The following is a 24,526-nucleotide window of genomic DNA, read 5'->3' on the forward strand; positions in this document are numbered from 1 at the left end:
CCAGCACCACATGGACTGCAGCACTTTTTTTTTAAATAACTCATCATCACCTTTCTTAGACTAAGTTGGACATAAATGCTGGCTAAGCAAGCTATGCCCACATCTTATGAGTGTGTCAAATAGTTTTCTCCTGATCAGCACACTTTAATGTACATAATAATCTAACTATTAAGATTGCAATTTTTTTCAATTAATAATGTGTGCAAGGCCATTTTAAGCCCATGCAAAACTTCTTTAAAGCTTTTAGACGTTTATTTCAAAAATAGGACTCATAACACAGATAATGGATTGAGAGATGTATATTCTTTATCCAATTCCTAACTCCCTCCAAATCAAACCAAGTATTTTGGGTGTTTATGTGCATTCTGACCCACAGGGTGGTAACTCAAAATTCCTTATGAAATATATGTTACAAGTATTTAGTTTGAACTGATAAAACTGAATGAAACACAATTACATCCCCACATTCACTTTTTTCTTGTCTATGAAATGATCATGAATTTGCTAAACTATTGATTATGCGTGTGTTTTTGTAGCAGTACAACCAATGATTGCATTTAGAAACACAACTAAATTAACTAAAAAGACAAGTATTGTTTGGCCCGTCGGATGCATGTTACCGTTCAATAATTTACAAAAAGCAAGCTGCATTATAAAAGTGCTTTCAGATAGCTTGACATGTTATAAGTAAGACGTCGTTTCAATTTCCTACTGAAGCGTTTATCCGTCAACTGATACGTTAGAGGAATGCTGGGCAAGGGAGGTCAAAGCCGCACGAATGGTGATGTGAGAGCAAAAGTTCAGCCTCACACACCCTTTCCTATGGGAGAATTGCAACCCCCGCCCCCTTTCCCCACAGCCGAGCCCTCCAGGCATGCTACAGTTAGTAGTTTCGGGTCGTCGTGCGATTTGTTTCTCAACACGACCGTTATGACAAAAACCCAAATCCAACTTACTAGCGCACATTAAAGTCCATGACTGACCTCGCCAACTAGACGGGCACAGAAGTAACTGAAGATGATTGACAACAACAACAGTTGCGTGGTGTTTTCAGGAAAGTAAAGCTGTATAAAATAAAAAGTTACAAATCACCCATTTTTCATTCTTGCTTGAAAACAAGTTTTCTCATTACTTCGGAAACAAATAAGCGGTCCCTGGCACTGAATATTTAATAATAGTTGAGGCGGACGCGGTGGCCCTGGGATTTGATTGGCTTGGGTTTGTCAGTGGAGCGAGTGGGGGTTTGCCCGCCCCCCCCGGTCACTGACTCGATGTGGTATGACCCGGTAATTTAAGGTGCTGCCAGTTGCCCACAAACCCAAGTACAGAACCAACGGGCTTTCTTTTTTATTTTGCGCGTTGAGTAAAATCGGTGATACCCCCTAAACCAGCGCTTTCGTGCAAATGGACACCGAAGGAGCGGTGAGTGGCCTGGGCAGCGTCGCCACAGCTGGAGCGAAGCTGGATGGGAGGTGGGGGCAGGAAAGGGTCGCCGTGAAGCTGTTTTCTTCACACTTGGGAAGAGGGGTTGTCTACTACAACCATCGGTCCGATTCTAATCGGACTTTAAAGCGCAGATGCAGCGCCGGCTGGTTCCTTCACTCAGATTTTTTTTAAATGTAAGCTATTAATAAATCTGGGAGAGACAGGGACATCAACAATTGCAACTTGATCTGGGAGGTGGGCGAAGGTGTGCTGGCAAAACATGGCCACGCCGCCGCACAATCACGACGCCCGTGTGAACGGAGCCGTCACGGCGACCGAGCTTTTAGGCGAGGATTTCATCTTCGGTGTGTTTATTTTTGAATTTGGTGTTATTCGACTAGATCACGTGCTCCCGCTCTGAATTTGCGGGAAAAGAGGTGCGAAATTTAGCCAGCGTTCCCACCGTCGGAATAACACATTTTTAAACAGCATCGAAGATAGTGACAATTTGAAGGAATCTATTTTTTTGAATTGATTCCCTATTTTTCCGGTGGTTGTTTCGTGATTTTAATTCGATGATGGCGGGGGGTTGAAGGAATAGTACTGCGTAGTTTGATAACTTACATTGCCGGCGATGTTTATAGTAGGTTTTAATTTGTAACGGCCGTGATAAGTATGTCCGACATTGGCACCTCCATGGTGTTGGGGGATTTTTTTTTGTCAGTCTATACTGTGGGAGTTCGCGAGCGTCGCCTTTTCCGCAGATTCCCGCCAAAAGCCGTTGCGCGGGCGCACTCGTTCCAGTTCTCACCAGTTTGGTCCGATCCCGGCGGCTTACCTCTGGCTATAAATCGGCGTGGCCGGACTACATACATAATAAACCGGTGTTGAATAAAGTATTTCATTTACAAAATAAAAGGGTGAGCGGATTATTTTTTTTCCCCTAGAATGGGATGGGTCAGACGAGATTCGCTGCGCCGCCTTCGATTCGTAGCCCCAGAATCATAATTTGGAAATAACTGGTTTATTTTTGTTGTTTCTTGTGATTTGCTAATTTGAAAACAAACTGTGGGCACACCAAGGCTAAAGTGGCGTCGTTGCCGTTGGCAGGGAGAGGTGAGAAGCGGGTGGCGAGCCGCGTATACAGGGCTAACGGCTGCCGAACTCGCGCTTGCGCCGGTGAGGCGGTGATTTACCAACACGGGGATTATTGTTTGAATAAATTTAAACCTCCCGATTAACAACTACACGATCGAGTTTGTAGATATCTTATATGAACAGTTTGACCAGTTCAGGCAGCGTTATTAATTGCGTTGTTAATAATGGAGCGGATGTGTTTTTTAATCCGAGTTGGGTTTTTTTCCCTTTAACTAAACGTGGGTAGTTCAAAATTTGAGATGCTTGAATTTGTTTTAAGAAGGAAAATCATGGATACACTTGTTGAAACTTTGGAAGTGAATTATGCATGGTTCTTGGGAGTGCAGGTAAGAGCTTCTCGTGGTTACGGAGAAGTTCAACTGCTTTTCCAAACTAGTTGACGCGGAACTTTAGGTGAATGCTAGGGCAAAACAAACCGTAGAGCTAGAGCAAATGTGAAAGATATAAATTTTACATATTTCAAAATATAGAATATAAAAAAATTTGTATGAAACATATTCTACAAAAGTGATAGTTGTATTTTTCTTCTAGGTGTACGTCAGAAATTAAATTTGATTTTACATGTAAGAGAACGATCATTTAGACATTTTCAGATTACATGACTGGTTCACTAAATGTTCCATTTCGATATGTTGATCTGTCTTACATATTGTTTACTGCACCGGTGTAACACTGGGTTTGTAAAATTCTTACTGTCCTTTTATTTAATTGGTAATTACTGATAATTTACAAATACCAGAGGCGTCTTTGGATTAAAGGGAAACAGGCTTGTAAAGCTTTATGGCACATTAGCTGTAGAAAAAGGCAAGGAAGCAGCCCCTATGAACTACACTATCAGAAATGGCATAGGACCTCAAACCTTGCTCTTATTGGAATTAAAGAAATTCTGATTTCACCAGTACCTATTTCTCTCTCTCTGTCACTCAGTCTTCCCTGCCTCCACCAAACACCTGATGGAAGTTAAGTCAATGATGGCCAGTTAATTTTTTTGATTTATTTTAATCATGAGAATTGCAATCCACTATTAGGATAGACAGTTTGTATCTAGTGGGCTATTTGAATAGGAGAGTCCAACAAATCTATTGAGGCCCTTTGAGTAGTTGGACTGAAAATACATCAAGTGTAATTTTCTGTTTAAATCATTTAAATACAAGTTGCAGGTAGCTTTTTTATTCATGTTCCTATATGAATAAAAATCCAATGAAATATGTTAGGAGATTGCAAAAATAAGGTTACAAAATTAAGCCTAAACAAAAATTAATATAAACCATTCACATTTTTGATTAATGTTCACGTGATAGTCTTTAAAAAAATTCAAATTGAAAAATGAAAATGTTTACACTTGGTGTATTTTAGTTGGAAGATCTTGGTAAGATATTTCTGACAAAATGCTCATTCTTTTATCTCGAATTTCAGTGACAGATTGCATACGAAAAATGTCAAAATATTGTCTTCCACTTGATTATTAGCATTCTGTGTATGTTTTATGCAAAATTAATTAATTGTTTAGGCAAGGTAACTAATGAGACAGCAAAATAAGTTGAAAGAAACAATAATGGAAATTGAAGAAATACCGAATTAAAGACAAACTTAACAAGTTAATTGAGGTTGAGAAGTGATTATACAATAATATAGTACTGTAAGACAGGGGAAATGTGCTGTGCATACTTAGATTTTGAATGTCTGCTTTGTGGCCAGTGCTTTAAATATTAACCCAGCAATAACATGGAAATAATAGGATAGTGCAAAAAATGCGTTATTAACAAATATGATGCCAAATGTGACTCCCTTCACAAGCTAACAAAAAAAAGGCATCAGATACACATTGCAAGCTTTTTTTATCCCAGGAACACTTGAGCTGAACTGATACTCAGAGTCATAGAGATGTACGGCACAGAAACAGACTCTTCAGTCCAACATGTCTGTGCTGACCAGATATCCTAACCTAATCTATTCCCATTTGCCAGCACTTGACCCAAATCCCTCTAAAACCTTCCTATTCATATACCAATCCAGCTGCCTTTTAAATGTTGCAATTGTATCAGCCTCCACCACTCCCTCTGGTAGCTCATTCCATACATGCACCACCCTCTGCATGGAAAAGTTGCCCTTAGGTCCCTTTCATATCTTGCCCCTCTCATCCAAAACCTATGCCCTCTAGTTCTGGACTCCCCGACCCCAGGGAAAAGACTTTGTCTATTTATCCTATCCATGCCCCTCATAATTTTGTAAACCTCTATAAGGTCACCCCACAGCTTCCAAAGCTCCAGGCAAAACTGCCCCAGCCTATTCAACCTCTCCCTATAGCTCAAATCCTCCAACCCTTGCAACAGCCTTGTAAATCTTTTCTGAACCCTTTCATGTTTCACAACATCCTTCCGATAGGAAGGAGACCAGAATCGCACGCAATATTTCAAAAGTGGCCTAACCAATGTCCTGAATGGCTGCAACATGACCTCCCAACTCCTAAACTCATACTTTGATCAATAAAGGAAAGCATACTAAATGCCTTCTTCACTTCCCATCTATCTGCGACTATACCTTCAAGAAGCTATGAACCTGCACTCCAAGGTCTCTTTGTTCAGCAACACTCCCTAGGACCTTCCCATTAAGTGTACAAGTCCTGCTAAGATTTGCTTTCCGAAAATGCAGCACCTCACATTTATCTAAATTAAACTCCATCTGCAACTCCTCAGCCCACTGGCCCATCTGATCAAGCTCCTGTTGTAATCTGAGGTAACCTTCTTCACTGTCCACTACACCTCCAATTTTGGTATCTGCACTCGTGATTGTCCAAGAATTCAGTGGTTGTAGAGAGTTACTGGTTACTTTTCTGTCTTCTTTGGGTTATTACGTATACCTACAGAATTGTACAGTCAGTTCTGCTATAATGCAGTAGTTCTGTTTTCACACAATCCCATGTTAGAAGAAAATCGTGTAACAGCACCATTTAAACTAATGGGGTCGGAAATGTGTTATAACTAATATATGATTTAAAAGGCCCACTTTAGAAACAGTGTCCCTGGTTCGTAAATCGCATTATAGCAAATTTGCATTAACGAAATGCCATGTTATAGTAGTAGGACTGTCACAATATCGGCACAGGTATGCTTTGTGACATTGCTGGAGCTTGTGATATTTCTATCTTTCTCTCCATGCACCTGAAGTAAGCAATCGCTCTTTTGTTGCATCTGCATCAGCAGAATCTCTGGATGTTGTCAGAACAACTGACTACTTTGCGAAGCTACAAAAACAATCCTTATTTGATTCAAGAGAATGGTGTGATTCACTTTTGCTTTAAAGAAAGTACAGACTATATATTTCATTAGCAAATCAAACTTTAAAGAAAATATCTGTTGCAACAATCAGTCACTTGTCTTATCTGAGCAATGGAATTGACATTGACTTTTGAAAGTTTAGTATGGGTTTTGTAAACTCTGCAATAGTAATTAAGTTTCTGCTTCTTCTGCGACAAATGTAGATAGAGGTGCACAAGGTTTGTGAAGGTTTGTAGGTCAGGTTGAGGTTTAGGGTGTAGGTTTGGTCGCTGAGCTGTAGGTTTGATATCCAGACGTTTCATTACCTGGCCATGTAACATCATCAGTGGCGACCTCCAAGTGAAGCGAAGCTGTTGTCTCCTGCTTTCTATTTATATGTTTGTCCAGGATGGGGGTTCCTGGGGTTTGTGGTGAAGTCATTTCCTGTTCGTTTTCTGAGGGGTTGATAGATAGTACCTCCAAACAGACCCCACCACCAGGGATATATTTCCCTCCCCACCCCTTTCCGCCTTCCGCAATGACCGTTCCCTCCGTGACTACCTAGTCAGGTCCACGCCCCCCCTACAACCCACCCTCCCATCCTGGCACTTTCCCCTGCCACCGCAGGAACTGTAAAACCTGCGGCCACACCTCCTCCCTCATCTCTATCCAAGGCCCTAAAGGAGCCTTCCACATCCATCAAAGTTTTACTTGCACATCCATTAATATCATTTATTGTATCCATTGCTCCTGATGCGGTCTCCTCTACATTGGGGAGACTGGGCGCCTCCTAGCAGAGCGCCTTAGGGAACATCTCCGGGACACCCTCACCAATCAACCACACTGGCCCGTGGCCCAACATTTCAACTCCCCCTCCCACTCTGCCGAGGACATGGAGGTCCTGGGCCTCCTTCACCGCCGCTCCCTCACCACCAGACACCTGGAGGAAGAACGCCTCATCTTCCGCCTCAGAACACTTCAACCCCAGGGCATCAATGTGGACTTCCACAGTTTCCTCATTTCTACCCCCCCCCCCCCCCGTCACCCTAGTTCTAAACTTCCAGCTCAGCACTGTCCCCATGACTTGTCTGGACTTGTCCTACCTGCCTATCTCCTTTTCCACCTATCCACTCCACCCTCTCCTCTCTGATCTATCACCTTCACCCCCTCCCCCACTCACCTATTGTACTCTATTCTACTTTCTCCCCACCCCCACCCTCCTCTAGCTTATCTCTCCACACTTCAGGCTCTCTGCCTTTATTCCTGATGAAGGGCTTTTGCCCGAAACGTCGATTTCGAAGCTACTTGGATGCTGCCTGAACTGCTGTGCTCTTCCAGCACCACTAATCCAGATGGTATTTAGATCTGTGTGTTTGTTTATGGCATTGTGGTTGGAGTGCCAGGCCTCTAGGAATTCTCTGGCACGTCTTTGCTTAGTCTGTCCCAGGATAGATATGTTGTCCTAGTCGAAATGGTTGTTTCTTTCCTCCGTGTGTAGGGCTACAAGGGAGAGACGGTCGTGTCTTTTTGTGGCTAGCTGGTGTTCGTGTATCCTGGTGGCTAACTTTCTTCCTGTTTGTCCTACGTAGTGTTTGTGGCAGTCCTTGCATGGAACTTTGTAGACAACGTTGGTTTTGTCCATGGGTTGTACTGGGCATTTTAAGTTTGTTAGTTTTTGTTTGAGAGTGTTGATGGGGTTGTGTGCTACTAGGATTCCGAGGGGTCTTGGTAGTCTGGCTGTCAATTCTGACACTTCTTTGATGTATGGCAAGGTGGTTAGGGTTTCTGGCTGTGTTACATCTGCTTGTCGTGGTTTGTTCTTGAGGAATCTGCGGACTGTATTTTTTGAGTATCCGTTCTTCTTGAATAAGCTGTATAGGTGGTTCTCCTCTGTTTTCCAAAGTTCGTCTGTGTTGCAGTGTGAGGTGACTAGTTAGAATAGTGTTCTGATACAGCTTCGTTTGTGTGTGTTGGGATGGCTGCTGGTGTAGTTAAGTATTTGGTCAGTGTTTTCTGTATACGCAGGTGTATAGTTCTCCGTTGTCCGTTCTTTCGACTGTGACGTCCAGGAATGCGAGTTTGTTGTCAGTTTCTTCTTCCTTGGTGAACTTTATGCCTGTGAGGGTGTTGTTGATGATGTTAAAGAAAACAATCTTGGAGCCTCTGAATCAAGTGTCCATTCTAATCCACTTGGCACTTGCAATAAGTCTTCACAGACTGAAATAGGAATACTTTGAAAGAAGAAGTAGGGCCAGAGTAGTAGATTTGTGCGAAGTAAATATGTCAGAATGGTTGATTAATGGTGTTATAGCTTATCTATTTAGTTTAGTGTTGTTCGGTACTAACATGGAGGATCAAGATTTGTCTTCATGCAGTTGTCATGTGTACAACTGTAAGTAAACTTGATTTTGTAGAATTTTGCTCGTCACAGCACTTGAAAAATAATTTCTTAGTTAATCTTCTTTTAAAGCTGTCTCTTTTTTTTCCTTTATGAAGTTGAATTAATTGGCTTAAGTTCATAGAACAAAATGTACATTATAGAAAGAATAGCCAAAATATTTATCTCCTTCTATACTTGTAGTTTTGATGCATATGATTATTGAATAAGGCATCATTGGTAGTTTTATAGTAAAATACCTAATAAAACGTTTTTTAAAATCTTCTTCAAAAATTAAGGACTGTTGCAATGTAATTGCAGAATGTAGAACCAAAGGTATAAAGGAAAAGTACATTTAAAACCAACATTTATTTATATTCAAAGGATATTAACTATTTAGAACCACATGTTGATGAGATTAGTAGAGGCAAGGAAGCAAGTCTAGCTTCTTCAAAATATTGTTCAGTGTTAAGATGGAAAGATTAGGTTACCGGAGGATGAACAATGCTGAACCTCATAGCCTTTTCATGTTTTTGTTTCTTGTGTTCAAGCAGAGAAACTGACTTCATTTTTGCTGCAGGTTTTATAATTATTGAGTTTGGAAATTTTCACTTTCATGGTTTCCTAAATTTACATTCATCATCATGAGAAAGTGTCTCTGGAGACCTTTGGGTGGTGGGAGATTTCAGGCATGGCATGTTGCAAACATGAATCTTAACAGTAGATCACAAAGAAAAATAAACAGACATTGAATAATTTTCCGACTTGGGAGAAGGTACATTATTTGGTGCGACCTGTATGGAAGAAGGAAAATAGGATTTAACAATCTCAAAATAAAATGTGAAGTGAAACCACATTTGATTATAGCTTTTGAAATAGTATTTAAAGTTTGAATTTGAAAACAGCTTTAGTTGATTCCACCCATACAGTCATTATAAAACTAATGAAAGTAAGGCCTTGGAAGCGACTACAGATTTGCAATACATTGTTCTAGGAACTGATTTTGTCAGTAATAGCATTTATTATAGTTCTAGTGAGTTAATGGATTTATAAAGGAATCCTTTTTCTTTTACAGCAGCAGAGTTCTAATCTGCCACAGATGGATTCTTCATCTCCATCACCAAACCCAGTTTCTCCAGTGCCGTTGAACAATAACAATCCAACCAGTGCCCCAAGATTTGGAACAGTCATTCCCAATCGGATTTTTGTAGGAGGGATCGATTTTAAAGTTGGTTTTTCATATATTCTAATTCATTAGTAAAATTAATTACACCTAAATAGAAATTTATAGGTGCAAGAATATTTGTGTTTCAGATAGCTGTTTTTCACCCCACAGACAAATGAAAATGACCTAAGAAAATTTTTTGCTCAGTATGGAACAGTTAAAGAAGTCAAAATAGTAAATGACAGAGCTGGCGTTTCTAAAGGGTGAGTACAAAATAATTTTGAAAAGTTATTAATCACCTCCAAAGACGGTGTCAGGAATGGCTAACAGGGAAAGCTTCATTGTACACGTTGAATCGGAAATGTGCATGAGATTGAAACAATTAATTCAGGCTTTCAGGAATATCAGTTATTTTCAGGAGTCTGCATAATTGGAGAATACATAAACTAACATTTTCTGTTTAGTGTTAATAGCTGAAATTATTAGATTTTCTTAGTGTTTTCTTTTTGTATCCTAGATTCCATAGATGACATAAACCACATTCTCACTTTGCCTCATGTGGTTTATGTTATATGGCTAGTCAAATGACATGATTTTGTGTCATGGTTGTATTGGAATGGCAGATCCCTGGGGTTCCATTTCTAGAAGTAAGACACCAGGTATTCTTTGAGTAAGATCACTGAAAGGAAAATTTCAAACTGGAAAAGATGATTTTTAGGTTGTTTTGTGGTGTACCAAGCAAGTTAGTAATTGGAACAGAAGAATTATTAATAAAAATCTCGAAATATTTTCTTGGCATAAATAAGAAACTGTTTCCAGCAGCCAATGGATCAGACATTTTCTATATGTAGAAGGCATTAAGTTATATAGAAATTCAGAATAATAGCATTTAGACAATTGAAGATTGTTGACAATATTACAGGCTAATTTAAAGTAAAAGGTCAGGAAAGACATTTGGAAGGAGAGCTGTATTTTGTGATGGATATTTCAAAAGAAACTGGAATATATTTCCAGAGAATTGGAAATAGTTTATTTCCTGCAATCTGTGATGTAGTTCTTTCTTCCATGAAAAACAATTTTAATTATTTCAGTTTTCAATGGGTGTTGATGGTTACCAGGGTTGGCAAGAATGTGGAATTGAGGCTGCAATCAGAACAGCCTTGATCTTGTTTAATGGCTGAGCAGGCTAGAGGAGCCAAATGGCCTACTCTTGCTTGTACTACATATGTTCATATAAATCATGTATGGATAAAACTGCCAAAGCCGAGTACCTCTCATTTGAACTTTTTATTTAACAGAAATTATGTATTTTTAAATAAATACATTTTTTAAACCTTTTGGAGGGGCATACAAAATTATTCTTTGTCTCCTGTGTCACTCAGTCATTACAGATGGGTAATGTTCTGAAGTGGTCATATTAGAAACAATGAAAGAGCTTTAACCTGAATTCAGAACTTGAATTAGGAAGTTGCATTACTATCTAGCTGTTTTGCATCCCAAGCCAGTAACATAGTATTTTGGCTGAACTTGTGATGTGATGGAAATTTGCGAAGTGATGTTCATCTTGTGTGATGCTAGCAGACAACAAAGCATTCAATTCATTAACCTTTTATGAGAGTCAGGGAGAAGGTAATGTAAGGAGCAGGAGGAGGCCATCTGGCCCATCAAAACTGCACTGCTAAATGATAAAAAGATTTTGGTAGAATAAGAGTTCAAATCAACCTGAACATGCTACCTATAAAATACAATTTCATAATATGATACATTAAGTTGACTAGAACATACCCAAGCCATTTGTAATAAATGTTCAGGACCTCCTGATATTTGTTAATGCAAATCCTAGATCTTAGTTCCTTGGGCACCTGATTGTACAACTGTAACTTCTACCACAAGTTGAGATATACAGGAAAGATCATCATTGGCGTTCTAATTGTTTAAAAAGAGTTGTAAACTTATTATTTGGTTGAATAAAGCTCCATGAATATAAAAGGGAAATATTTTGGGCAGGGAATAAATCTCAGTTTTGACCAATATTCAATTCTAGCAGTTCATCAAATGGGGTTTAAAAAAAACACAGCAAATACATTTAAATGCAAATTTGGCTCACATAAAAGAAGACTTTTGAAACAAAGTTCTTAGCTTGCCATCTAACAATACTTCAAAACACAGCAGTTGCAATGTGCAAATTGATAAGAGTTTTGGTGGCAACAGACTTCTAGTAGCTATAGAGAGACAAAGAATTATCCTCCTCCATCATGAAGAGACCTTGGAGTGCAGGTTCATAACTCCTTGAAAGTAGAGTCACAGATAGATAGGATAGTGAAGAAGGCATTTGGTATGCTTTTCATTATCGGTCAGAGTATTGAGTACAGGAGTTGGGAGGTCATGTTGCAGCTGTACAAGACATTGGTTAGGCCACTGTTGGGAATATTGCGTGCAATTCTAGTCTCCTTCCTATCGGAAAGATGTTATGAAACTTGAAAGGCTTCAGAAAAGATTTACAAGGATGTTGCCAGGGTTGGAGGATTTGAGCTTTAGGGAGAAGCTGAATAGGCTGGTGCTGTTTTCCCTGGTGACCTTATGGAGGTTTATAAAATCATGACAGGCATGGATAAACAAAGTTTTTTCCCTGGGATGTGGGAGTCCAGAACTAAAGGGCATAGGTTTAGTCTGAGAGGGGGAAGATGTAAAAGAGACCTAAGGGGCAACTTTTTCACGCAGAGGGTGGTGCGTGTATGAAATGAACTCCCAGTGTAAGTGGTGGAGGCTGTTACAATTGCAACATTTAAAAAGGGTTTGGAGGGATATGGGCCAGGTGCTGGAAAATGGGACTAGATCAGGTTGGGATATCTGGTCGGCATAGATGAGTTGGACCGAAGGGTCTGTTTCCATGCTGTACATCTCTATGACACTATATCATCTATTGGTAGCTCATGAAGATGCTAGAATTCTAATTGGCTGTTTCGCTGACAGTCCTTCAGAAACCTAAGTATTGAAACAATTCCAATAATTATAAGAAAACTGTGATCAGTCCTATAACAAGAGGGTCCATTCTGATTTCCATTGGATTAGAACTTGGCCTCCCATTCACTACCTTTTTGGTATTCGCCAAATTCCCCTCTGCACAGAAAATGAAGTGGTTGCTTTCTTGATTGTGGTGCTTTTTGTGGCTGTTGCTATCATGGTGATGGTGATGGGCCTTGTATGGCTGGTGGACAGGGGCATGATGACTGGATGTCACTTCAGAGCCACTGGATGTCATGGAGGTTGATGTGGTCTTGGATGTTGGTTGCACTGGCAGAATTGTAGACCTTGGGGTTTGTCCAGTTTGGCCCATTGCTAGTTGTGTCTTTTGATTCCTTCTGTCCAGCAGGCATTGTAAAAGACACACTAGTTGATTTAACTGTGATCTTACGCATGGAGTCTTTGTCTGTTGAAGACCTTTTCGCAGAGGTCTCTGCTGTGGGATTGCTGTAATTTTGATAGTACTTCAATGTCATTTCTGTTTGACTCAGCTACAGAGCCAACACTGGCAATCACAGATTTTGTAATGGGACTACTGGTACTTGTATGACCTTTTCCAGCAGATGTACTAACCTGAGTCTCTGTTTCATTTCCTGTTTGTAGTTCATTCCTTGTATCATTATTAACCATCCCATTCTTTTGTTAGGCCACCGATAACTAGTACATCCGTCAGCATGCTGATAGTTAACTTTTCAGATGATAGTTTAAAGCTAATTTCACTTTTCAGGCGTAGTGTAGTGGAAGTAAAAACCATAGTATTTCCAATGTCAGCTTGATGGACAGTGTCGTTGATGTTGTTGGCTGTTGTTGCTGTAGTTATTAGTTCCTGTTACAGTTGAGGACAAATTAAATGCCGATGATGTTACATCACTGGACATTGCTACTATTGAATCAGAGCTTATGTGATTTCCACAAGAGGAGATGAACAGTGTAACAAAAATACACAAATAGGTCATCCAGCAGTCCACTATTTCCATCCTCACTATGTTCCCAAAAGCTCAAACTGAATTCCCGACGAAATAGCTATAAGTAGCCTGTGACTGAGTCACACAATAGGACAAAAAGAGTTCCTCTGTCTCAAAAGTCTGAGTAAATGAGTATTTCTCAGGAAAACATTTGTCGTTTGATTTATTCTCACTTAAATTTCAGTTGAAATGTTGTATTGACAGTATCAAGGACCAGTGCATGAAGATGCTCCAAACAAAATCATATTGGAAAGAAATTGGTTTGAGAATTATCGAACGTGCACTTTAGTTTTACAGAAGAGAAAGTCTATAGTTGGCAATTAGCACTAATAACCTCCAACAGAGGAAAAGTATATTTACACTTGAATCAAGAAACTGTGACACAGCAGAAGAATTGCAACTAATGGAGTTCTTGCAAACATTTGGAACCATTAGGTATTAGAAGTCATTGCTCGAAAAAGGAGTATTTTTGGAGTTTAATGATTTTGATTTTCTTCTGCTAGCACTCTGAGCATTTTTTTTTTAGTTCAAAGTGGAGAAAAAGATGTGGAAACCCTTAATGTCTTCAAGTTGAACGTAACTGTCTACTTTGCAAATAAGGTTGGAGGAACTTAATGGCATCTCACATCATATTCCCTACAAAAACACTGATATTAAATACAAAAATGAATGATGACCTAATCTTTCATACAGGGCAGCGTTAATTCTAATGCCTAAAAGGGACAGGCAGTAGCCATCGTGGGGGACACAGAAAGGTAAATTACATTTGCCCCAGTTGCCCTATCAATTTTCAGAGTGTAGATCTTCTGAATTGAGATGAAGGAAAGCAGCTTGTATGTCTGTTGGCTGTAGTTGTGTTGGGTAAGAGCTGGCAGCAGAATGGACCTCAGTAATTTAAAGAAAATATATATTCATTCATGGGATGTGGGTGGCATTGGCTGGGTCACCCTTTATTGCTCTTGAGAAGGTGCATGTAAACTGCCGCTTTGAGCAGCTGTGATCCATTAGGTGTCAGTATACCAAAAATACCATTAAGGATGGAATTCCAGGATGTAGAACACTGATCTATTTCTGACTCAGGATGGTGAATGGTTTAAAGGGGAACTTGTAGATACTTGCGTTTCCACGTATTTGCTGGCCTTATCTGTCTAGGTGGTAGTGAGTATGGGTTTGGAAGGTGTTGTCTAAGGACTATTGGTGAATTTCTGCAGTTAATCTTACCGATCTGGTACACATTGCTGTTACTGAGCATCACTGGTGAAGGGAGTTAATGTTCAGGTGCCAATCAAACAGCCACTTTATCCTGAATGGTGTTGAGCTTCTTGAATGTTGTTGGAGCTGTACTCACCCAGGCAAGTGGGGAATATTCCATCAGATTCCTGACTTGTGCCATGTTGATGGTAGATGTGCCGCAGGATTCTTAACCTCTGACCTACTGTTATAAATGCAGTGTTTCTGGCAAATGCAGTTCAGTTTCTGGTCAATGGTAACGTCCAGAATATTGATAGTGGGGGAATTCAGTGATGATCATCTCTTTGAAGGTCAAGGGGTGATGGTTGGATTCTCTTTTGTTGGAGATGGTCACTGCCTAGCACTTCTCCCGTGCTTATTCCTGCATACCCTTCTCTAAGGGATTTTTCTGCACGGAGATAGGAAATAATCTATGTCATCTAGAAGAACAGATATTAGATCAAGATGAAGCAAAAAAAATGCTGAAATGGATAAGTGTGCAAAGTAAGACTTATTCAGTCCGTTTGTCTTCAATTTGAAAGCTTTCTTTATTATTAATTCAAGGGAATCTGGGAATCAGTGGCTCAGCCAGCAATTGGTGCCCAACCCTAATTGCCCTGGAATGGCTGTTGTCTTTGGATGTAGGTATACACACAGTTCAGTTAACTAGGAAGTTCCTGGATTTTAACCCAATAACAAGGCAAGAATGCTAATATACTTTCGAGTTAGAATGTTGTGTGCCTTTGGAGGAAACTTGCAAGTAGTGGTGATGCTTTTCTAAGTTGTAAGGTACTGCCAAAAAAGCCTTGATAAGTTGCTGCCTTACATTTTGTAGATGGTACACACTGCTGCCACTGTGGTAAAGTGAGTGAATGTAGTGGTTGGGTGCCAGTCAGCAGGCTGCCTTGTCTTGGATGCTATCAAGCTTCATGAGTGTTGTTGGAGCTACATACATCCAGGCAGGTGCAGTGTGTTTCACTACACTCCGGTCTTGTGCCTTATAGATTATGGACATGCTTTGGCAGAATTTCTAGCTTCTGACATGCTCTTGTAGCTGGAGTATATCAATAATTAGTCTAGTTCATCGACTTGGTACTTCTGGCTAAATATGGATCCAAGTACCTCATCTTTTGCATCTATGTGCTGTACTGTCTCAGCATTGAGTATAGAGACATGCATGGAGCCTCTCGTCCAGTGAGTTGTTTATTTGTCCAGCACCATTTATGACTAGGTATGGCAGGACTGCGAAGCTTAGATCAGATCCGTTGGCTATGGAGTCATCACCTTTTGTACACTTCTTCTGTTATTTGACATGTAAGTAGTCCTGTGTATCTAGTTGTTATAGTCATAGAGATGTACAGCATGGAAGCATCTAACCCATGCATGCCGACCAGATATCTTAAATTAATCTAGTCCTATTTACCAGCACTTGGCCTTTATCCCTCTAAACCCTTCCTATTCATATACCCATCCAGATGCCTTATAAATGCTGTAATTGTACCAGCCTCCACCACTTCCTCTGGCAGTTCATTCCATACACATAACACCCTTTGTGTGAAAAAGTTGCCTCTTAGGTCCTTTTTAAATCTTTCATCCTAAACTTATGCCCTCTAGTTCTGAATTCCCCCACCACAGGAAAAGACCTTGTCTATTTACCCTATCCATGCCCCTCATGATTTTATAAACCCCTATAAGGCCACCTCTCAGCCTGTAATGCTCCATGGAAAAGAGCTGCAGCCTATTCAGCTGAGAGTCATAGAGATGTACAGCACGGAAACAGACGCTTCGGTCCAAACCGCCCATGCCAATCAGATATCCCAATCCAACCTAGTCCCACCTGCCAGTCCCCAGCCCATATCTCTCCAAACCCTTCCTATTGATATACCCATCCAAATTCCTCTTAAATGTAATTGTACCAGCCTCCACCACTTCCTCTGGCAGCTCATTCCATACACGTACCACACTCTGTGTGAAAAAGTTGCCCCTTGTGTCTCTTTTATATCTTTCCCCTCTCACCCTAAACCTATGCCCTCTAGTTCTGGACTCCCCAAACCCCAGAGAAAAGACTTTGCCTATTTACCCTATCCATGCCCCTCATAATTTTGTAAACCTCTGTAAGGTCACCCCTCAGCCTCCGACGCTCTAGGGAAAACAGCCTCAGCCTGCTCAGCCTCTCCCTATAGCTCAAATCCTCCAACCCTGGCAACATCCTTGTAAAGGAGGAGAAAATGAGGACTGCAGATGCTGGAGATCAGAGCTGAAAATGTGTTGCTGGAAAAGCGCAGCAGGTCAGGCAGCATCCAAGGAACAGGAGAATCGACGTTTCGGGCATCAGCCCTTCTTCAGGAACCTGAAGAAGGGCTGGTGCCTGAAACGTCAATTCCCCTGTTCCTTGGATACTGCCTGACCTGCTGCGCTTTTCAGCAACATCCTTGTAAATGTTTTCTGAACCCTTTCAAGTTTCACAACATCTTTCCAATAATGTGAGAAGGTAAATACATTTATTTATTTCCAGACACTCTAGTCACATCTTATCGGTTTTAGACATGTTCTCTTAAAATGATTGCATTTTTTGTGTCTCTGAAATGCTGAATGTTTAGAAAAATGAAAGTGATCATTAGCTTCCAGATCTTTCATATCTTCATCTGTCACACTACCTTACAAAACCACAACCCAGAATCACCCACCTTGGAAAGAAGAACTTAATCTGTATGCTGATGATCAGTTTGGATTCTGCCAGGATCACTCACCCCTGACGTCATTACTTCCATGTTAAAACATAGATAAAAAACCTGAACTAGAAAGGTGAAGTGAGAGTGACTGTCCTTGTCATTTAAGGCAGTTATGGCTTGAGTTTTACATAGAACATTTCAGCACAGTACAGGCCCTTCAACCCTCCTTGTTGCGTCAACCTGTGAAACCAATCCGAAGTCCACCTATTCTACACTATTCCATTTTCGTCCCTATGTTTATCCAGTGACCATTTAAGTTGGCGAATCTACTACAGTTGCAGGCGGTGTCTTCCACACCCCTCTATTCTCTGAGTAAAGACACTACCTCTGACATCTGTCCTATATCTGTCACCCCTCAATTTAAAGCTATGTCCCCTTGTGATAGCCATCATTATTGGAGGAAAAAGGCTCTCACTGTCCACCCTATCTAACCGTGTGATTATCTTATATGTCTCAATTAAGTCACATCTCAACCTTCCCATCCTGAAACACTAGCAAAACTGGAGTAAATGGGAATTAGAGAGAAACTCTCTGCTGTTTGGAGTCATACCTAGCACAGGGGAAGATGGGCGTGATGGATGGAAGGCATGTCACTTAGTCATGGAACATCAATTGGTGTCCTTGGTCCATGCAGCCGTCTTTGCCTGCTTCATCAATTATCCTGTTTCCATAATAAGTTCAGTAGTGGGATGTTGACTGTTCAGATGTTCTGAAGAAGTGTCACTCGACCCAAAATGTTAACTCTGCTTTCTCTCCACAGATGTTGCCAGACCTGCTGAGTCCCTCCAGCAATTTTTGTTTTTGTTTCAGAAGTCCGATGGGCATTGACACAAGCACTCCTTTCATGGCTGTAAACCTTTTTATTAGCTAATACTGACTTGTTCAGTACAACAAGAGAGTTGTGTGAACTGTATCAACCTCACAATGAGATTTGGGGCAAGAACACCCACAGAACAAACATCTCATGAGATTTCAACCTAGAATTCAGAGCAGGAACTCCAGTTTTTGCATCTTAAGACTGTCCGGAGTGATGTTGTTCCTTGTGTCTGAGGTGGGAATGCTCCCAAAACTTGCTCCTCTTCCATCTAGTGCAACTGGTGGAGTCTTTAAATCACAAATGCACCACAATGTAGGAGATTTAACACAATGTAATTCTTCTGCATTCCCAATTTTAATTGCTCCTGGTGGCCATGCCATAAGTTACATAGACCTGAGTTCTGGAATAACTTGTCTACATCTCTCAGCATCTCTACCTCATTTCATTCCTTTTAAGACACTACTTAAAACATAGCTTTTGGAGACTTGCCTTGGTATCTCACTACATTTGTTATATCGTATTTAATAATACTGCTATGAAATACTTCATGACAAATAAAGTCCCGTGAACAAAGCATATAGATTAGTGTTAACGTAAACAGGCCAGATTGGGTGATTCTGCAACATTAAGCCATAAGGAAAAATGGGTAGAATTTAGTGCCAACTCCTTTCCCCAGAGGCATGGGATCTGTCTGTGTAATGAAGCAAGAGGAAGCAGGGTGGGGATATCACCTCCTGCCAATCTGGTAGCAAGAAGACTTGTAACCTCTCAATTCAGAGGCCTGTTGAGGCCATTGAGTGGCTTCCTCAGGGCCTCATTTCATCAATGTAGGTATTCAACCATTGATGAACAGCGGACCTGCCCTCCGGGGAACCTGTTCAGGAGCCTGGCTGGATTTGCCCACAGTCTTCTGAAGGAGAAGGCTTCCTGTCTGACTGACTGATTTGAGGGATTCAATTTGGGGAACTGGAAACTCTGTCGAAAACTACTCCCTTGCCTTGATGTCAACTACTGTCTCCCGGTCCCACTCTTAACTCTCTGACTCCAGGGGATCCGCTTCCAGTCCTTTGCAAAGGCCTACTACAGTACTGGCAGTGCCCACAATTGGTGGTGCTTTATTACTGAAGAGCATTTATCAGATGCTATAAGTATGTGTTGAGTCTGAGGCTGTCCGGATAAGTGCCTGACACAAAACTAATGTCGGGCCTACCATGCAAAGCAGACACTAGTTCTTTAACTAATTTCTGTAAAATGGTTCTTATAAACTTTTCAATCAAATAGGTGAAGCAACCCAAAGGTTGGCCATTCATAAGTTGACCCTTTAATTTTACCACATGCTGTCTAAAAGATAATTTAAAGACCTAAACATACAATAAAATCACCCTGCACTCTGGAGAAAAATCCAAGAGTGTGTTGATCAAGAATAGGTTCTGGAAGCAGATTTAGTAGAATGGCACCTCAAGTGCTTTCAGTTAGGGGTCTGATACTTTAGAATATTGGGCTACATTAACCATTAACTGAAATTGATTTCTGGCCATCAAAAATGGGCTACAAGAGGTCTGTTTCCATAAGTCTATGATGATGACTCTAATAATTATGTTGTACTTATATCAATAAAATTCCCTATAATATTAGAAAAGGATTGTTTCTGGTCTGAGTCTGATCAGCATTGGACTGGGAGGTAACAGATAAGATATTAGGAAACATTGGTATCACTTGAGGGCCTTAGTGTTCCGTCTGTTCAGACTAACTACAGACCTCGTGGCTTCGTTTGCTGAGATGGCACCGCATAAAATTGAAACTGTTAAGATTTATACATATGTATTTGTTTCATTTACTGCAAGTTTGGGTTCTTTAATTCTAAGTTAAACATATATGGGTTTGTTAGTGTGTTTGGAGTTATATGTTTGGATTATCTTTTCAAAATAAAACTACAGTATCCAAAATTCCAGGTGAGGGGAAGTTACCCAGAGATTCTAGGGAACTATTCACAGGGCTTAGAGGGAGATCTCTGACTGTCATTTTTAGTCTGTGCTGGGAAATCACTTGAGGGTGAAGCATGTATTAAGTTGCAAAATGCTCAGTCTTTCAATTAAACAGCATGCTAAGCAGCGTACCTAAGAAAAGTATTTAAAAGTCATGAAGTCTTAGATTAGAATGAAAAGTTATTATTAATCCCAAACCACTAATGTTGGGTTACTGTTAGTGGAAAAGAAGTGAAGTTTCTGAAGTTTTCGCAAGAAATGGAATTGAAGCTATGTCAGGGATAACAGCACTAGAAGGAGTGTAGGTCAGGAGCATAATAATAAATAAAGAGTTGTCTATGATTGTAGGAGATGACTTTATATTTTAATTACTTCAAACCCATCAAATCATTTTTAAAAAAAACATTCTGTGTAGGGATTCAATGATTCTATTCTATGATTCTACTGGAAATGAGCTGGACTTGGTCTTGCTAGAGGAACAGCACAAGACATTCTTATTATTGCAATAATGTTTGTAAGCTGTACCCGGGTGTCCTGGTTTCAGTACAAAGTTGTTGGTCTTTTCGATATTTGAAGAGTGCTTGGATTGTTTCTACTTTGTATATCTACTTGGAATATCTATTATTAGGGAATAAGGTTTTTATTTCCTTGTTTTTCTTCATTTTGGTTATGAATAAACTTTCATTTGATTATTAAAATAAAGGTTGTAATTATTGGCTGCTTTTATTTTTATGAAAGATCACTTTGATACAATTTTGTTTTAAAAATGATCCATCCAACCAATTTCCTGTCAGGGATCGGATTGATCTGGTTCTAGCATTAACTTGAGCATTACTGCAGACCAATTAGAAACACTAGGTTATAATATGCACAAGGAGTAGTCATGATGATTCATAGTAGAGTAGAATGGAAGTAAATATGCAAGTAACATTTTGGTAACTGTTCCAATCAAAATCTCATCCTGGGATCCAACATTAATGTGCGCATTAGTTAGCTTGCCCTTGCACACGGATTTAGTTTAATTTTTGAGTGGCACATATTTGAAAATGGTGGAAAAGGTCAAAAGGCAGTCTATTATTTAAATGGAGAGAGACTCCACAAAAAGTGCAGAATAGAGGCATCTGGGTATTGTTGAGCATAAAACACAAAAACTTAGCATACAAGTGTAGCAAGTAATTAAGAAGGCAAACAGAGTTTTGGCCTTTATTGCTAAGGGTTTGGAGTTCAACAATAGGGAGCTTTTAATACAACTGTACAGCATTTTGGTGTTGGAGCATTGTGTTCAGTTTATTTCCCCGTATTTTATAAAAGGATGGACTGGCATTAGAAGTTCCAAAGAGATTCACCATAATCCATTCCTGGGATTTAAGAGTTGACTGATCAAGAATAGCTAAATAGTTTAGGCCTTAATAGAACTGAGAAGAATAAAAGGTGATCTTATTGAAACATACGAGATTCTGAGGAATTTGACAAGGTAAATGTATCCTAAATGTTTCCTCTGGAGAATCTCAAATTAGGAGACATAGTTACAGAACATAGGGGAACATTCATTTAAAACTCTTCTCCTAAAGTTGAGTGGACGTCTAGAATTCTTTACCCCAGAAGATATGGAGGCTCAATCATTGTAAATCTTTAAAGTGGGTGTAGATTTATTCTTTTGAAATGTCGGTGAAATGAGGAGCTGTATTGAAAAAGGAATTGAGGCCTGAGGCAGCTTAGCGAATGGTGGGACAGGGTTGAGAGTCCAAATGGTGTACTTTCAGCTCCCATTTAATATTATTGCAACCTTTATCATAAACATCAACTTTTTTTACCTACTGATGTTAGGCCAGCTGCTTTGTAATCTCTTGTTTTCTCCTAATTTCTTTTTATTACACAGTAGCATTACTTATCACTCTGCAACCTGTTGGAGCTGTTTATAGAATCTACAAAATTTTAGAAGATAACAACCAAAATATCACTGTGTGATTGGGATAATGCTTGGGGATGCAGATTACCAGGCCCTGGGTATTTATCAGCTTTCAGTCTCACTAATTTCTCCACCTTTAACTAATTTCCTTCAATTCCTTCCTCCCAAAAGACTGTTGCTTCCCTAGCATTTGTGGAATTATTGGTGCTGTTTTCTGTGAAGGCAAAGGTAACGTGAATGTTGAATTGCATGTCATTTCCTTGATTTTCATTATCTGTTCTGTTTTGGACTGTAAGGGTTGTCTTCACTAATCTTTTCATGTACTTATGGAATCTTTTACTGTCCGCTTTTATGCACCTTGCAAATTTATGCCCATACTTGGTTTTTCCCCTGTATTTCAATCTTTGAGTCATCCTTTGCTGAATTCTAAACTGCTCCCTAACCACATGCTTGCTGCATTTTGTATTGACTTTATATGAAGCTAATGCTATCCATAATTTTTTTTTAGTCAAGGTTGGGTCACTTTTCCTGTTGCATTTTTACACAAGAAAGGACTGTTGCAATACATGCATTAGCTATATCATGTCTTATGCCTTTTAATGAAGTTATCCAATCTACATAAGACCATAAGACATAGGAGTGGAAGTAAGGCCATTCGGCCCATCGAGTCCACTCCGCCATTCAATCATGGCTGATGCGCATTTCAGCTCCACTTGCCAGCGTTCTCCCCGTAGCCCTTAATTCCTCTAGACAACAAGAACCTATCAATCTCGGCCTTGAAGACATTTAGCGTCCCGGCTTCCACTGCACTCCGTGGCAATGAATTCCACAGGCCCACCACTCTCTGGCTGAAGAAATGTCTCCGCATTTCCGTTCTGAAATGACCCCCTCTAATTCTAAGGCTGTGTCCACGGGTCCTAGTCTCCTCGCCTAACAGAAACAATTTTCTAGCATCCACCTTTTCAAAGCCATGTATTATTTTGTACGTCTCTATTAGATCTCCCCTTAATCTTCTAAACTCCAACGAATACAACCCCAGTATCCTCAGCCGTTCCTCATATGCTAGACCTGTCATTCCAGGAATCATCCGTGTGAATCTCCGCTGGACACGTTCCAGTGCCAGTATGTCCTTCCTGAGGTGCGGGGACCAAAACTGGACACAGTACTCCAAATGGGGCCTAACCAGAGCTTTATAAAGTCTTAGTAGTACATCTCTGCTTTTATATTCCAACCCTCTTGAGATAAGAGACAACATTGCATTCGCTTTCTTAATCACAGACTCAACCTGCATGTTTACCTTTAGAGAATCCTCGACTAGCACTCCCAGATCCCTTTGTGCTTTGGCTTTATTAAGTTTCTCACCATTTAGAAAGTAGTCCATTCCTATATTCTTTTTGCCAAAGTGCAAGACCTCGCACTTGCTCACGTTAAATTCCATCAGCCATTTCCTGGACCACTCTCCCAACCTGTCTAGATCCTTCTGTAGCCTCCCCACTTCCTCAGTACTACCTGCCTGTCTACCTAACTTTGTATCATCGGCAAACTTCGCTAGAATGCCCCCGGTTCCCTCATCCAAACCATTAATATATAATGCGAACAGCTGTGGCCCCAGCACCGAACCCTGCGGGACACCGCTCGTCACCGGCTGCCATTCTGAAAAAGAACCTTTTATCCCAACTCTCTGCCTTCTGTTAGATAGCCAATCCTCAATCCATCCCAGCAGCTCACCTCGAACACCATGGGCCCTCACCTTGCTCAGCAGTCTCCCGTGTGGCACCTTATCAAAGGCCTTTTGAAAGTCCAGATAGACCACATCCACTGGGTTCCCCTGGTCTAACCTACTTGTTACCTCTTCAAAAAATTCCAACAGGTTTGTCAGGCATGACCTCCCTTTACTAAATCCATGTTGACTTGTTCTAATCAGACTCTGCTCTTCCAAGAATTTAGAAACCTCATCCTTAATGATGGATTCTAGAATTTTACCAACAACCGAGGGTAAGCTGATTGGCCTATAATTTTCCATCTTTTGCCTTGATCCTTTCTTGAACAAGGGGGTTACTACAGCCATCTTCCAATCGTCCGGGACCTTTCCTGACTCCAGTGACTCTTGAAAGATCTCAACCAATGCCTCTGCTATTTCCTCAGCAACCTCTCTCAGAACTCTAGGGTGTATCCCATCGGGGCCAGGAGATTTATCAATTTTAAGACTTTTTAACTTTTCTAGCACTATCTCTTTCGTAATGGCAACCATACTCAACTCAGCCCGGTGACACCCTTTAATTTTTGGGATATTACTCCTGTCTTCCACTGTGAAAACTGACGCAAAGTACTTGTTAAGTTCTCCTGCTATTTCCTTATCTCCCATCACTAGGCTCCCTGCATCAGTTTGAAGTGGCCCAATGTCTACTTTTGCCTGTCGTTTGTTTCTTATGTACTGAAAGAAACTTTTACTATTATTTCTAATATTACTGGCTAGCCTACC

General features: G+C 40.4%; 1 protein-coding gene across 1 annotated transcript in view; it reads left to right on the top strand.

Moving 5' to 3' along the window:
• Nucleotides 1-1,273: 1,273 nt before the first annotated feature.
• Nucleotides 1,274-24,526, top strand: part of LOC140482045 (protein boule-like) — a 162,193-nt gene continuing 138,940 nt past the window's right edge. The window contains exons 1-3 of the mRNA XM_072578932.1: nucleotides 1,274-1,422; nucleotides 9,293-9,445; nucleotides 9,554-9,645. Of these exons, the coding sequence (XP_072435033.1) occupies nucleotides 1,405-1,422; nucleotides 9,293-9,445; nucleotides 9,554-9,645 (263 nt within the window). The 5' untranslated portion in view covers nucleotides 1,274-1,404. The remainder of the gene's footprint in view (nucleotides 1,423-9,292; nucleotides 9,446-9,553; nucleotides 9,646-24,526) is intronic.

This window comes from Chiloscyllium punctatum, chromosome 10 (assembly GCF_047496795.1).
Source record: "Chiloscyllium punctatum isolate Juve2018m chromosome 10, sChiPun1.3, whole genome shotgun sequence".
Classification (NCBI taxonomy): Eukaryota; Metazoa; Chordata; class Chondrichthyes; order Orectolobiformes; family Hemiscylliidae; genus Chiloscyllium; species Chiloscyllium punctatum.